The 16,815-nt window shown below is 38.1% G+C and overlaps 1 protein-coding gene across 1 annotated transcript in view; it reads right to left on the bottom strand.

The window, feature by feature from the left end:
- sntg2 (syntrophin, gamma 2) overlaps positions 1-16,815 on the bottom strand; it is an 80,081-nt gene that overhangs the window by 36,903 nt on the left and 26,363 nt on the right. The window contains exon 9 of the mRNA XM_069719740.1: positions 5,024-5,148. Within this exon, the coding sequence (XP_069575841.1) occupies positions 5,024-5,148 (125 nt within the window). The remainder of the gene's footprint in view (positions 1-5,023; positions 5,149-16,815) is intronic.

Genomic DNA, 16,815 nt, shown 5'->3' with positions numbered 1-16,815 from the left:
CTAAAGTAACTAAATGTTGTTAAACTGTCAAACAGCTGACACGCCCTTTTTCACTGCCAGCATACTGCTGTATTTGGTATAATATTTAAGTCACCTATCTTTTAGATTGTATACGGATGAATGGATGGATATCTGCCCAATTCATCACATTGTTTTCAATAAAACTCAAAGTGGCTGCATGTTTTCCATCTCTGAGTCCACTAATTGTCTCAGTAATGTGATAAACACAAGCTTATGTGATGACAGTATTCTCACTCATTAAACATCGGTGTGAATAAACTGTTGCACAAGTTAAAGCAGCGCTCGGCGGCGCTGAAGTGAGTCCTTTCACAGGACGGACCGCTCCCCGGTTTTTTTCGGTCTGCATCTTCGGTACCTTCAAAGGAGAATCGCTCCGGGCAGACCAGGATGTTTGAGACCAGCCGTCCAGATAATTAAATGAGGAAGTTGCCTTAAAGGTTTGTGCAGTGTTGAGATACACCGAGGTCACATCCCTGAAACTCTTAGAACTATTACAAAGTGGGTCTTATTGTGAAGCTTAGTGTTGACTGCAGATGAAGATTCGTAAGATACGTTTTGTCAGCAGATCAGTTTTAATCTTGGAAAGAAACAAGACGACAAACGAGTGTTTGTAGCGTGAAATTAAATTATGAATGCAAATATTTTTGAGTGACTTCTTCATCAACATCACACGAGTTTGTTTGGTAGCGCCGAGAACAGTTTGCTGAACAGTTGCATTCGCACCAAATTGAACACAAAGATGAAACTTGAAGTATTACATTCATACACAACTGATGAATAATACTTTATGCAAATAACTGCTTGCTTTCAGATAAGAAACCAACTGGTAGCACACTGGGTGGGAGGCAGAGCTCTATTAATCTGCATGTATTCGTCCCTATTAAATGAATTCATTCTGACAGCTTGAATGAAAAAGGCTGAGAATACGTCACTGTCAGACTGAGGAGTCGCTCAGACACCTTCGCCATGCTGGAAAAAAGCGAGTGAAACAAAGAAACAAGGTTGTCTGCTTCTTCACTGTCAAATGCTCATGTGGCCTTGTTTTCAGACTTTTTGTTTAGAGTTCATTTGAATGCAGTCATTTGAGGAAAAACAATTTGGCGTCCCGACTGGGAGGAAATGTACCGACAAGGATTACTGGAATAGTGTATAAACTTTACGGACACGATAACGGGACGGATAACAGTCCAGATCAACGTCAGATAAAAACATGAGTCAACATCTTCCCGCTAACAGTAATAGAAGCTCCTCGTGCTGGAACTGTTTACAAACTGTGGTGTGTAAAAAATAAAAATACATAAATAAATAACATTTTAAGGCAAAGACTGAACCATGTGTCCAAATCCAGGAACCATGTAAACCAACCATTTAGTTTATGTGGTTCCTATTAGTTTACTGCTTTTATGAAATAATTTGAGAGAAAAACAGATGAGTGACAATAACTCAGGTGTTGGATTATGATTCCTGATATGCAGGTAAAACCCACAATAACTGGGTATCATATCAATTTCTGAACTAAAGAAAAACAACCAGATTTATGGTTTAAGACGAGAATAAATTCGTACTTTGTGCCTTTTTTCCAACAGTTATCGTATGTTCAGATTTGCCTTTTGTAACCAACAACTAATGAGCAGTTAGACACGTTTTCCATGATTTCATAATGAAAACAGAAATGTTTTATTCTGTGCTTCATTTTGTTCTGGGAAATGTAGACAAAGAAAAACTTGAACTTTCAGGATTTGGAAAATAAAGCTTCAAACATCTCTGGCTGCAGTTTGTACATCTGATCCAACAAAGTGACAAATGATGGTGAATTTGTCACTTCGAAAGTAATTGATTAAAAATAAAAAGGATAAACTGTCTAACTTAACACTACGTACTGTATGCCTGAGTGTTCCTGTGAGATCCTGTCTGAGACTCTCAGCGCTTTAACGCAGATCCGATCTGTATTCGTGCGTTGTGGTGTCCCAACGTCAGCCATGTTTTGTGGAGAAGGCTCTGATATCGACGTGCTCTCTGCCTCCGGGGCTCTTTATCGACTGAACTCGGCGTTTTCTGATTCAGCATCAGGTTATTAGGTTTAGTGTGACTAAGCTCCAAATCTCCCCGTCACATTTCTTCAATATTTCTCCCCCACCGAGCAGTTATTCAACTGTTGATTGGACGAAACATTTGACAGAATCGTTGCAGGATTGTTGCTTCATCCAAATGAAATCTAGACGTAAACAGTCATTTCTGAGGTAGCTGCTCACACGGATGAGAACTCTGCTACAAGCTTTACTCTGGACTGATCCAGTGATACGTTAGTGGACATGCCAGGATATTTACTACTGATATCGTGTCCATTAATATTTCATTTCATTTTGAGATACTATTTTCTTTCATCATTCAGACTGTTATGGATTTGTGAAAATAATGTCTGAACTTTAGACACATAAAACTTTGACAGGGTATTTGTTGCTTCTTCCTCACTCCTTTAAGCTGATCTTTTGTTTTCTTTCTGTACGTCACTGACTACATTAAGGTAAAAAAAAAAAAAAAAACATCCTGCACTGTTGTTAATGACTCAAATGAGCACTCTGGACAAGCTTCATGTTTTCCAACTTTGAATTTAGCAAAACTAAACATTCAAATCAAACACAAACTATAAACTCAACTAAGCCAAGAAGATTAAACTGTGATAGAATTTCAAAACTGCATCCAAATATCTGTGTGAATAAAGAAAATAAAGAGCCAAATAGGATTAAAATGATTATTGGATTAATGATTGAAACGCAACATTTTGCCAATTTGTCGATGCAAAATTCAACAAGGCAACATAAACAGATATTACACTGCAGTAGGGTTTATAAATCATTCACATGAACATGTTTGGATCATTGGGTGGTGCTGATGGAGGTATATTTGGACTCATGACGGTGCTGTGGCGACAAATTAGTAAAAGCACTTTGGAAAGATCCATTTCAGCGTTTCAACTCCTCGGCTGTGTGGTTTTTCCGATGAGTAATATTAATAGAATGATATTCAATAGTCACAGGAGTCATTTACCGCATTGAGTACTTTCGATACGAACACTTCTTTCCCTAATTATACTTTGATACTTTGACTTTGAATCGCTGGCAATTTCTAAGGAAATTTTACCAACTTCACTTTTAATCTCACATCTTGGTCATCATAGTGGCCAACCATTCATACTATATCTTGGTTTTTTTCCAGAATTTAATTCGATAATGCTAATATTTTTTATATTAGACTTTATATCGAGGAAAAAAACTGTTTTGTTTTATGAAAGTCTTGTATCTCACCATAAAATGTTGATGGACGCAGCACTGAATCTGGAGTGTAACGATTAAACTTGATGCAAATTTAAAGTCGGTTTACTCTGCAAAGCTTCGTTATACAGACGAGGCACGGACATTTTTGGAAACCTCAAGTCATGCGGTTTCAGAGAATATCTCATACATCTCTGTGATAAATACTTGCTGCACAGTTCAACCAAGAAGAAAGGGTGGGAATTTGTATTAAGTAACACTTGCAGTGCAGGACTTCTCCTCCTCTGCAGACTATCAGCTCTGAGCGGACACATAATGGAGGGAAGTGTTTTTTAGTCTGAAGTGTTGTTGAACTATGGACGGCACAAACAATGTGTCTTATTGTCTTATCACTGGCAGCTACCTTGGACTTGAATTTGGATAATACCCAACGCAGTGTATAATAAACAACTTTAATAAACATTTTTAATTAACTGTGCAGCGTCCATCATTTATTTATCATGAAGTACCTGCATTTTTGTTTTTTTTAGTCCCAGAGCTTGACGCCCTGAAGAGACTGGTGCTCCGACGACAGCACGAGTGTAAGACATGATAAGGAAAACTGAAGGTAAACAATAATTTCCAATTTGAATTGAAGCAATTAGATAAGAAAGTAGATGTTTCCTTAAGCTGAATGCACAAGCACTTAAACTCACGCTACCAAACTTTAACTTTCAATGTTCTTATATTTTAACCCCTTTCTGCAGCAGCTGTTCTGAGATAGTTTCTGCTTGATTTTACATTATTCTGCTTAATGCATTATAACTTCTCGTGAATATCAGAACATAACAGAACTTATTGGCTTAAACAGAAGAAAAATCTTGTTCCACTCAATATATATACACCAATGACTTTACCTTCTTTTATTTTGTTGTTTAATTAAAAAATATATCATATATTGTTTAATCCTGTGCTGTACTATACATAAAGCAGCACTTGTAATTGTCTATTTCACATATTTTAACAGTTTTTAAGTTGCAAAACATTTTGAGAGCTGCCTTTGTAAGATACAGAACTTAGTTTTGGTTGATAAGAAAGTTGATTCATGTATAAACAAATTGAAGACATCAGCATCCCCAAATCAGGAGGCACTGCTGAAAGAAGGCGAGTCCACACAGTCACACTAAGGTGGGATTTATACCAAACTACCGGAGAATGAAACATGATGAAACTCGCTGATGTAAAGGCGTTAACAATCTCCTCTTGTTACTATATCAGTGTTTGATATACAAATGAAACTGAGCTGTTATCACTCATTAATAATTCATAAACCAAAAGGAGATTATATCTTAAAGGACAAGAAACAAAATTCACAAGAAAAAATAAATGTGACATTAAACAATGTCAAACAATAAACCTCTTTGGTTTGTTTTGCCCAACAGATTGGTGATGATGGAAAATGCTGATTGAAAAAGCTTCTGAGGAAAAACAGTTGTGAAACACACACACAGGAAAATCAATAGAAAAATGGCCAGCATAATAATCAAAAGCATTTACAAGTTGGACCGGTGTTCACACCTTCTGAACCACAGACTCACAGCTGCAGTGACCTTTTAAGCCATTTATGCCTGTGCATAGATATTGGCATTAACATCCTACCGCTTAAATAAAAAGTGCTTGCTAAGCCAACAACTGTGCTCGGTGAACTGTGCACCTTAGAGGTGAATTATATCATGCTGGATTACCCTTACCTTAATTTATCTGTTCCAGGCTTGTATCTGGAGACTCTGGCCATCAACAGGGGCAGGCAGGCGGCATCCAGCCAGCGCTTCTCATACTTTGGTTCATTAGCTGAGGGTGAAGGGGGCGACGGAGCCTGCGTGGAATACATGAACAATGTGATGAGCTTCCTGTTTCACTCACCGAGTCCTTTTGATCGTCGAGGAGGTGGCCCGGATGAAACACTTACACCATTTACATGCACAGAGAATTCCCATCTTAACCCGGGTTAATCAGCTCTCCGGTGTTTAAGCATCCAAATAATATACCTCGACAGAGAGACGTCCAAACCAAGTACAGTCAGAGGCTCTCATTATCTGCTCACTGCAGACTCACCAGAGTTCATGGACTCCAGCAGCTTTTTAAAATGCATTACAAACAGCAGCATTGATTTTCTTGTGTTGAACTATTTGATTTTAAGAGCTCCCCAACACCAAATTTATCATCTTCACCAATTCAAAACAAATCATTTGAATTTCTCTGGAGTGGCAGGCAGTGTGTAATTTGACCCAAACACTTTTAACACTAATCAACACCATCAATTGTTCATAGTATCATCATGGTATTTTATAGCCTGAGCTCAGGGAGCACCAGCAGACACCATTCATCAGATCTGTTGGGGGGTTTAAAGGCCAGATTTCATAGCAGATTTGTTTTCCTTTTTTCAGAGAAAATCTGTTATCAAGACTTTAAAAATGGGGCCAGGATAGTTTGTGTTTAAATTAACTGTATGTACTTTAGTAACTCCAAAAAAGGGGATTCAGTATTACAATAAGGAAAAGTGAAACTAAAAGGTCACCCAGCGGTGCCTAACAATGTCCATCAGTTATTATTGGAGCAGTTCTGCCTTTAAAAGGAGTTCTTGTACCAATAGTTGGTTTGCTTTGGTCAGAGTCAGTGGATACGTTGGTAAACTAAGGTGGTGCGAGACTCCTGGCCCTTGTCAAAACTGCTCCGGATGTATGGGTATAACAAAGTGCCATTAAATTTGGCATTGAAAATGAGATTTGGCTTTAAAAAACAAAACCTGAATCTGAAAAATGAATCATTGGCACTAAAAATCTTGCATTGGAAAAAGTTGTATTGGCACTGAGAAACTTAAAAACAAACAAAAAACATTTCATTATCTTATTCTATTGTGACGTGCTTTTCAATGTCAATCTTCAGATTTGTTTCTTCACAAATTTCCTCTCTCAGGCTTTTTTCATGCTTTGAGTATTTTTTCAATGTCACACAGGTTTCAAAGCCAAAGTTTTATTTTTCAGTTCCAACTTTCTGTCACTGTTTTGCCGCAAGAGAGGAGGGTCCGAGGGGAGGGGCAATCACTTTTTATTGTTTAAGTGTTAAACTTTTCAGGGAAAGCTTTTCAATGCCAATACTTCTTTCAGTGCCAATACAACTTTTTTTTCCCAACGACAGTGATTCATTATTCAGGTTTTGTTTTTGAAAGCCAAATCTTACTTTCAATACCAAACTTTAATGTAACTAGTTTATCCCCATATCATTACACCTGTCCATTCTCCCACAAAAACAACAAAAACAACGGACTGTCTGCTCATCGTCGAACATGTTCCAAACCTAAGAACGTGTATTTAATGAGATAATCCTCATTAACATGGTTTGATTCATCTGTGAGCAGTCATAATGTTTTGGCTCATTAGTGAATGTGTCTGGGACAGAAATGAGAAAGTAAACACAGGAAGAGGGTCCTGAAAAGTTCAACCTGCTACCTGGTTGTGGGAAACTCAAACCTGTATAGTGTATAATTGCACCAAGACCAATTCCTCTAAATGGTCTCGGTGTATTTATTTTGGTTTGCACCATAATATGATTGTAATCAGCCACAGCAAATCATACCGGGGGCAGAGCTGACCAGAGTCTGATTTAACTGGATTAAACAGGCCGGGTTTGAAAACATCTTCAGATGTGAGGATTTGCTGCTTTTCTACATACAACTGTAAACTGAATACTTGAGGGATGTTAGACTGTCGAAACTGAGCTCTGGAAAATGTGATGGCCATTTTGCCATAACTTCTTACAATTTACACACCAGGCCATTAATGAAAAAACAGAACTGAGAGTTTAATCAATACAAATATTAAAGACCAAATTAATGTAGAAACTAAGTTGGCAGAACAATCAAACAATATACAAACCAAGCTACATCGGAAGTTCAGGCAAACCAGGCAACATCTAGTCTTTGGTGTCCAAAACAAACTAGGAATAAATTTAGGTTTTTATTTTATTTATTGATTGACTTTTAGCTCCTTATTAGCCATTACCACAGAAACAGCTAGTCTTCCAACTACAGTTTGAATTCATACATGTAGGAAAATATTTAAAAAAAAATTTTTTTTAAAAACCAGTCATTTCATGATCAGGTTTGTCAATATTACCGATAATCAATAACAAATATAAAGATTTTGTAAAACAGTATATGAAATGGGTTTCCACAGAGAAAATGGATCCAAATTACATGAAAACGGAACAACAGAAAAAGTCCTGTTGACCTTCATCAATGACTGAATGAGACTAGTTCAGAAAAATCTCATGTTTGTGCTGTTATAAAGTAATTTCGGGTAAAAATTTCAGGTCCATTTCAATTTTACGTTCATTCATGTTGGCAATTTCTGTCTCGGAGCTCTTTATAAAAGATGTTTTGATGATGGCGAGTGTGCACTTTGAGAGTCTCTGACTGGCAATAACACAGCTGCCTTTAGAGTTTTCATCGGTAGCAGTGAGCATTCAGAAAAATTTCAACTGCTGCTTACAAGATGCCCTAAAGGTGATAATGTGGCACGCAAACAGATTTTGCTTTGAAAACGGTGGTTCATGAGTACCTGCTGACTGTGGCTTTACACAAAGGGCAGCAGGACTTCAGATTACTTTACAATGCAGCATCCGTACAATGGTCATTACCTGTTTACATTAGAATGTGTTCAGAATAGAAATGTGTGGGAAAATAGTGCAATACGAATACTCTCTCATGTTCAAACTACTTCGTTGTACAGCTCCATTTTTGACAACTTGCAGTTGGAAGAAAAATAATCGTAAACAAAGGGTGATTGTTGTGTACGATTCTTTGGGGGAAAAAAAGAAAGTGTTGTCAGACGACTAAAAGGTCAATACTGCTTTAACATTGTTCTAAAGAAATTCAATTCTCTCAGAAGTTTAATTCCTACTCTATTTTTTTTTCACTGTTTTAAGTTCTGGATTGCAAACTGCAGCATTTAATTTCTAGTTTTTCATTAAACTGCACTTCAGTTGTTTAAACTGGAGCAGAAGACGGTTGCAACAGCTGTTTTTAAGTTCAAACTTAGAGTTATTCTAAATGTAGCCTAAATAGGTCAAAACGGGTTGCATCACACAAACTAGTTCCTCCATTGAGATTAGTTGTTTGAGAATTAGTGCAGACACTACCTGTCAGGTGAAACTTAAGCTAATGTTAGCCTGCTAGCAATATTACCAAATTATAAAACATTATGCCAATAACATTTGACTAAATGAGTAAATAAGGTTGATATAATCTAATATTTCCCACTCACTATAAACTCTATGAATGCTTCTACATTGAAACACATATTTCAAAAGATTTCTCCATGTGTGCAGATATATACTAATTACATTTAACAAATACCTACACTTAAAATGTTGTTTTTGTTTTTTTTTCACTTTTCAAACCATCACTGTAGATAATAAATGATGCAACCCAATAAAGGAAATATTCTGAAGCTACTTACAAACAACTTAGAAAGGACTCCGAGTTCAAACATATGGATTCATGAATAGTGCATCTTAATCCTGCAAACAACTTCAAATGCAGCAAAGCCTTCGAGCTACTTCAGGTATCCCAACTCAAAGTCTCAAGTGCACACAAGCACCCACACACACACACACACACACACACACACACACACACACACACACACACACACACACACACACACACACACACACACACACACACACACACACACACACACACACACACACACACACACACACACAGCTAAAGCAATAGTGCATGTTAGTATCATTTCTCCCTGAAATGAAGACGGGTCCTGTCATAGAGAAAAAGGTAAGTTTAAAATTTTAACATCTGAAAAGAGGAGTTTAATTCAAATAAAGGAGCCTTGATGAACAACAGCAGCACCAGTGAGATATTTTGGTAAATCTAGAAGCAGTTAAAAAAAAAAAACAGCATCAAGAGGTGAAGCATGTGATGGAATAAATGGAGTATTAAAAGAGAACATAATTAAACCATTACCATATTTAAACCCATTTTCCTCTGACTATTGGTACAACAGACAGAACTGTGGTATCACAGCACAAAATGCCAGATTGTGACAAGTTTCCATTGCCTCTAAAAATTGTTCACAATTTCAAGGTTTAATAAAGCCCCCTGTGAGCCTGATGCACTGCATCAGAAAGCATTCATCCTGAAGGTCCTCAAGCACAATGTGTTGACAAAAGCTTTGATAGCTGGAAGTGTGCCACATTTAAATGCAAATCACACCGCTCTTAATGAAGAACAGATGCATTACACATTATCTAATGAGTCACAAGCTCGGGGATCAAATAGGAGAAGCAGAGTGAACATCAAACAGTGAATCATTCCTGGAGCTAAAGATTTTCTGTCAGCACAAAATCCCAAAACTCCTCCAAATAATCTGATGTATCCCCTTTATCATTACACACACACACACACACACACACACACACACACACACACACACACACACGCAAGAACCGATTCCCCGATTCCACCCCATCTTCCTCCCCCCAACTTTGCAACGCCTGAAAATATTACTGGAGCATTAAAAAAGCCTCTGGGTGGACTGGAGTGAACAGCAGAGAAAAAGTGCCAACCTTTGCAAAGTGAGTCGCACATTAATGCTGAACTACGACACGTCACACGCAGACCGCTGTCAGCTCCGCACCGGTAATTACTACATTTCTAAAGAAATTATTATCCTTTGCTCCAATTATGTCAGGCCAGAACAAAATGTTTTGGTTAACTCTCAAGTGGAGCTCTGCAGAGAGTAGGTGAGGTGGCAGGAAATGGAAAACTATCAGGCTGTCAGAGTGGATTACTCTGACGAAGCACCTGGCTCCACTGTGGCGCTGGAAAACAGGAACTAAAGCCACAGCGCCGTTCTCCACACCAGTCAGCCTCCTCCTTCGTGGATACTGATGTTTCAGAGGTGACATGAATCATGAATCATTTTTTGAGGTGAATCAATGAGGTAAATGGTCCGGGGTGCGTTGAAAAGGAAAGGCACGTCTGTCGTTTCGTTGTCAAGAGGACCGACTGAAGACAGAGCTCGCTGAATCGTATCTCCCGGCACGAAAGGATTTTAGACACAGTTGTGTTTTCGGCTAAACTCTAATGTCAGCATGCTAAACTGCGCTCACTGTTTTATGTATCGCGCACGAATCACCAAACGTACTACCGTTCGTTCAGATGGGGAAAGGAAGGTCTGCACCAAATTTCATTCCAACTGATCCAAGAGTTCAAATACAAAAAAAGTCAACTCCAGAGTGGCATCAGAGGTGAAGTCACATGAAACCGTTGGATCTCAACATGAATGTGTTCGTAGATGTAGATATACACGTCTGTATAGATCAGAGAGCTACATTGATCAAATGAAAGTGTCTGAGAGCAACTCATGCTTAGTAACATTTATTCACGTAGCTGAGCTCCACCCAAACCAGCTGAATAAGCTTCTATTATGTGAACAATAACAAACTGATACTCGCGAGCTGCTGGTTGGAGACCAGATATAGATATTACCGTGACCACCTGATGGCACTACACCGAAAAGTCATGACTCATCCTCCAGGCACTATTGTGTTTGTAGCATAACTCATCTAATCCATCCAATAGCCGAGAGAGATTTGACCAAAAGTATAAAAATCAAGGTCATGGAGGTGCTGGAGGAAAGTCAGAGTTGTAACGATTCATCTTCTGGGTACCAGAACTATTTGTACAAAACTGTCCAGCAATCTGACAAAGAGTTTCTTGGATATTTCCGTCTGAACCAAAGTGGTGGATCGACTGACCGACAGCCAACCTAGAAAAACATGGCCATCATAAAAAATTTAGCATATCATCATCAATGATAATCAGCAATGTTTAACAGTAATGGGCCAAAAAACAAGAAGTCTGACTGAATGCAGTGGAGAAAGTTTAGGAAAGCGATGTGTTGTAAATCAGTTGAGTAATTCTAATCAAAGCCATTAACTAAATCATTATTCAGATTTGGATTGAGGTAGGTTCCAGTTGTTCACACAGTACAGTTAGTTACTCGTTGACTCATGCAAGAATGAAAAAATTAGCATGCGTACAAGGTGGAAGAAACCGTTGTGTTTATTGCGGTCATGCAGCACTGATGAGACGAGATGAGACGAGACGAGATAATTCACCTCCTTTTTCTGGACTAACTCTCCCTCAACTTGTCCAAACCATTTTGACTTAATTTCCTACATTTCCAGAATGAGTTAAGACGTCCCCCCGGGAACTCAGCAGCACACAGCTGTTTAATGTGCCGGTATAGAGAGCCTTAAAAAAATAAAAAAATAAAAAAAAGGCAATGTCTTTCCTGTCAAGAGAATAGGAGGCTCATGCACGTCACCCCACTGGGCCTCTTGTGGCAGCGCTGCATTCGGGTTTATTGGATCTGCTGTCAGCAGAGAAACTGCCGTCTCTGACTACCACTTCTACCGTGTGATTGTTGAACGTTAATGAAAGAGTCTAGAAAGAAGTCCTTTCTCAGGTCTGATGGACTCGCATCACAAGAATTTCCACCTAATTCTTTGGGCTCTTTATGTGCTGAAATTTCAAATTCATGGTAATATTTATTCAGCCTTTCAAAACAACAAATTAAACCTGGGAATTTAAAGTGACATTGCGTGTAGCTTCCTCAGGGTGTTTTGCACCTTTGGTTGTTGTCATCAAGCATCAAGGTTAGGATTATAAAGAAAAAGCTATGGGCCATGTACATGGCCTGTAACATGAATGTAAAATGAAATGAGTTGGCACAAAGGAGGACTTCCATTCAGCTCCAGTACAACATCTTTAAAAGACATTCCAGATGTGGTTTCTAAATGCCTTGAATCCTTTCTCTTTGTTAGCGAGCAGGCGAGCTAGAAAGCATTTTCACACAATTTGGTGATTGTTTTAAATTACAGATAATCGTCCCAAACTCCTAAGGCACTTAACGTTGTATCCTTTATGTTCTGCTAATGCAACGAGTAATTAGCCTTCTAGACACTGAAATGTTGAAAGGTTTTGTTTAAAAAAACAAAAATAATCAGACAACTTGTGCTTTTTTAACAGCAAAGAAAGAACAGGAGGTTATAAATTAAGAGTAATTAGCAACATATGGTCATTTGGGAAATGTATTCTAATACTACTATTGCTTGTCTTTCTGTTTTACTGCCCACCACCAATTAACAGAAATAAGTCTCTGTTTAGCTGCAGGTAATGGACAGCGGCGTTAATCTGGATTTGAAAGCAGGGAAATGAAATCTAAAGCAAAACCATTAAAGTTGCAGACAGTTAAACCAAAACAACGAGTTTAAAGAAGCTAAAACGTTCTGTAGCGCTAAGATGAACTGAAAAGGGGTTTGGTGAATTTAGGTGGGTTTGTAACTACAAGCGACTCTTCTCACATTAGACATCTCATTTACATTAAATACAGATTAGAGCAGCTTTAAATGTGTCCAACAAATTAATGTGTGAAATTCACTCATAAAAAATAGCTTTAGCATTCTCTCAGCAAGAGTCACAATCCATCACATAACAATAACACTGTTGACTGTGTTTCTTGGTTGTTTGTATATAATATATATAGATATATACTGTACTGTATATACTGTGTATATACTGTGCATTTCATGTTTTATATTTATATTTTATAGTTTTTACTGCTATTTTACTGCTATTTTATTGCTTTTCTATTGTTCTATTACTATCTATTGCTTCTGTATGCTGCTGTAGCGAAAAAATGTCCCCTCGGGGATTAATAAAGTAACTACCTAACCTAACCTAAGACAAAAAAAGCACGCTTTTTTACTGTACACAAGCTGTGTTATTCATCCAAGGTCAGCCACCATCCTCAGCCAACCAGCCTTCATCAACCCTTACAATAAAGACTATTTTATGCCATGCAGAGTTGCCTCATAGCATGCAATGTCATTTTCTTTTCTTTTCGGGATAAAAAATTAAAAAAATTAAAAAAAAACAACTAAGTTATATAGGTTGCCCTACTTTTCTTCAAATATCTATCTTGAGGCTTTGCTATCATGATTCTCTGAACACTAAAGTGATGACATATACTGAACTGAAAAATAACAAGCAATTACTGCGCGGACAAAATGAACAACTCACATAATAGTCCCTTATTTGCGAGGCAAGAAGAATCTCTCTTGACATGACCAAAGAAACTCTCCGGAGGCCGTCCTTTGCAACTTTGTGGGTTTTTTTCAGGCCTTAAATGTTATTTCTGGGCTGAGGAAACCGCCCGGCTAATTGCGTTTGTCAGCCACCTAGTTTCAACTGGGGAATTAAACGTAAAAGATCTCAGTAAAGCTGACCCGTTGTGTCGCACAGCGCCATACCACACTTGTTTTTGCATAGGTAGGCATGTGTCAGGGTCTATTGTTTACCTCGGATATACTGTGTGAACATTGAAAGAATGAGTTGAAAGAAGTGCAGAGCATGCAAGGATTCGGTGCACAAAGATGTTTTGCCTTCTCCAGCGGGCTGCCAGGGATTTAAATGGAAACACTCTAAATCTGGATTATCTGTGAAAGGTTAAAGTGGCCACCTGCTGTCCTTCAAATCAGTCCTGAATAATTCATGTGAAATGACGAGCCAGACGTGCAGTCTTTAAGGCTACTCTTTTCATTATAGATTACCATATTAATATGCAATGTTCTAAAGCTTCACTATTAAAAGCGATGAAATATTGGCTCTGGGAGGGGGTGGAGAAAAAAATTAAACATTTAAATTATGTTTAGCCAGAAGAGCTCTACAGCAATACCAAATTCAGCTTCTAAATTTGAGCAACACAGGCGCAGCTGAACGCTAGATGGCCATTAAAAGTTTTAATTTGAAGCACTCTTGTGCAGTGCAGGACATTACCCAATGTTTTTGGAAGGTAGGGTTATTAATACGACTCTAGTAAGACTGAAATATCCCTCTGTGAAATCAGCTGCTAATACAGTGGAAGTACTCCCACCTTTCATCCTAGCACTGCCCACTGTAATCAAAACCATCACCACTCAAAGATCAAGCAAGCTCACGGAGCCTATAACAGCTCACAGAGTTGAATGAATGATTTGGACTCTTCTTCCTTTGAGCCTTTCCAACCTACGACACAACAAACATCGATTCAACCGCTGTGTGCTTTCTACACAGGAGATCAGACAGACACTTGTGTTGCTGCTGTATATTTCTACTGTGAGGAAGAGGCTGCACGTTGATGCAATTATAAAAATGACAAAGAGACACATTCAACATTTTGTTTTTTGTTTCGTTTTGCAATTTTGGCTCAGAGCTATGAAAAAGGTCCAGTTTGCACTTAACACCTAATTGAATAATGCATGGAAAATATACACCTGATCGCAATGGAAATGAGGGTGGTGGTAATTTAAAAAAAAAGGGGAAAAATGCTAATACTGAACTATCCTCACCACTGTAAAAGACCTCATTTAAAAAAAAAAAGGACAAAACAAGTCTATTTAGCTCATTTTAACACTTCCTCAGTGTTAGTAGGACAAAGGGAGGTTAATAAAATCTTTAAAACCTGTCCCAGTGTTTTCTGTATCAGTGACGCCAACACAAGACAATGTTTTGAAGGGTGGAAGAACAACAGGGAGAGTTTGTCTGAGATAAGTTGAGTTTTCCAGGCTCTGCCAGGGGACCGGCTCCAGAGCCGGCGGCCATCAGCGCTGGGACGTGCATTTCGGACGGCTAAACGGCAACCTCGCATACATGCGTAGAGGACATTATGGATTATTTCACATTTAATAACACGTCAAAGTCAAAGCGGATTTGTAGGAGCGGCAGTCCACAAAGAGCTGCAGCTGATAGCGCTGCCGTTCGCCTGGCGAGCGGTCGGCTCTGCTGCACTAGCTCTGATGAATACTGGTGAGGTTCGCTGTAAACTGCTGGTTTCTATTTGATTCTGCTGTGATGTTGAAACAAAAAACATGATTAAAAAGTATAGAATCATAAATTACTTAAAAGCAGAAGTTGCTTTTCTAATTGTTGCATAATTTCTGTCAAAGGTGCGTTCAAACATCTCAACCATAAACTGTTTATAAAGATGGACGACAGGACAGCTGCAGTTCAGGTCAAAGACCTCCATGTTAACCGGCAGAATACAAACCAAACCAAAAAACACCTCAAATTATATTTTTTCCAAATATAGTTCCTGTCATATTAAATACTTCTGATGTTTAAGTGTTCATTTTTCAGATAAACTGGTTTTTGATTTCTGACTTGATTCTATGAAAACGGTGTCCGTCGTCAGGAATGACAGCTGTTACAAATAAAATAGTCACAGAAGCACCTGCAGATTTTAAAACCAGAGCATCAAAGGATTTTTTTTTTTTTCCAAACCGTGTAATTTATTGTCGTCGGCTTCAAAGCAAAGTGAACTGTTTTACAATGAACTGTACTAACTGATACTCTGAGATCTTTGCAGGGGTTTTTTGTTTTTTTGGTTGTTTGAGTTTGTGTTTTGAAGGCTATCTGAGTTAGTAAGATATTATTAATGTTAAAGGTAGCAGACTAAGAGCAAAACAAATTGGAGAAAAAAAAAGTAGTTGAGGTGCAGCTAGCGAGTTACACAGCTAGAAGTTACTTATGATTTTTATCTAGAAAATGATGAAGGTGAAAATGTGAATGACTGAGTCTAAACAACTTTCAAAGGGAAACAAGGCAGTACCTTGATACTACATTTATTTAACACAGTCAAAATACATTTATGTTTATAAGACAGCAACCAAGTCAACCTGACAAAAATCATGCCAAATAGCAGAGTTTGGCTGGATTAGTAATCAATGCATCGGATCACATACACCACTAGTTTTAGAAGATAAAATGCACCTCCAAAACTCAAGTGACCTGCAGTTGTACACACAAATTGAGCACTGCTGCTGCTGCTCTGCTAACATGCTGCTCACAATTCAGACTTTTATCATTTTCTATTAGTACACGGACTCCGGTGACCTCAAATAAATCTCAGCATCCGTCTGCCCAGTTTACCTCAGCAAGGGTCGAAATCAGCCCCACAGCAGTCATTTAAGCAAAACAACTTTAAAACTAAAGAAAAAGTACAAACCTGTTTCCAAATAAGTCGGGACGCTGTATAAAATGTCAATTAAACTGAATGTAATGAATTGCAAATCATGTAAACTTATATTTAACTGAAAATCGACCAAAGACAACATTAAATGTTGAAACTGAAACATGTCATTGTTTTATGAAAAATATATGTTCATTTTGAATTAGATGCCATCAACACGTCTCAAGAAAGTTGGGACATGTTTCCCGTCATTTGCAAATCATCGCATACTGTTTTTATTTTCATAGCATACCAACTTTTTTGCGAACAGCGTTGTAGTTTCAGACTCCCGTCATCGTGCATGTTGGCACACTTTGGGTATGAAATAAGCCTTCATTAGGGACATTTCTTTCACGGGTTTTTTTCTGCTACGACAGGTCAAAACGTTTGTCACTAAAAAGGTTCAT

Source organism: Brachyistius frenatus, unplaced genomic scaffold (assembly GCF_029030835.1).
Source record: "Brachyistius frenatus isolate BFR_SWC_R1_liver_20210118 unplaced genomic scaffold, ASM2903083v1 Contig_222, whole genome shotgun sequence".
Taxonomy (NCBI): Eukaryota; Metazoa; Chordata; class Actinopteri; family Embiotocidae; genus Brachyistius; species Brachyistius frenatus.
The sequence above is the reverse complement of the archived record's forward strand: the minus strand, read 5'-3'. Positions and strand labels throughout refer to the sequence as shown.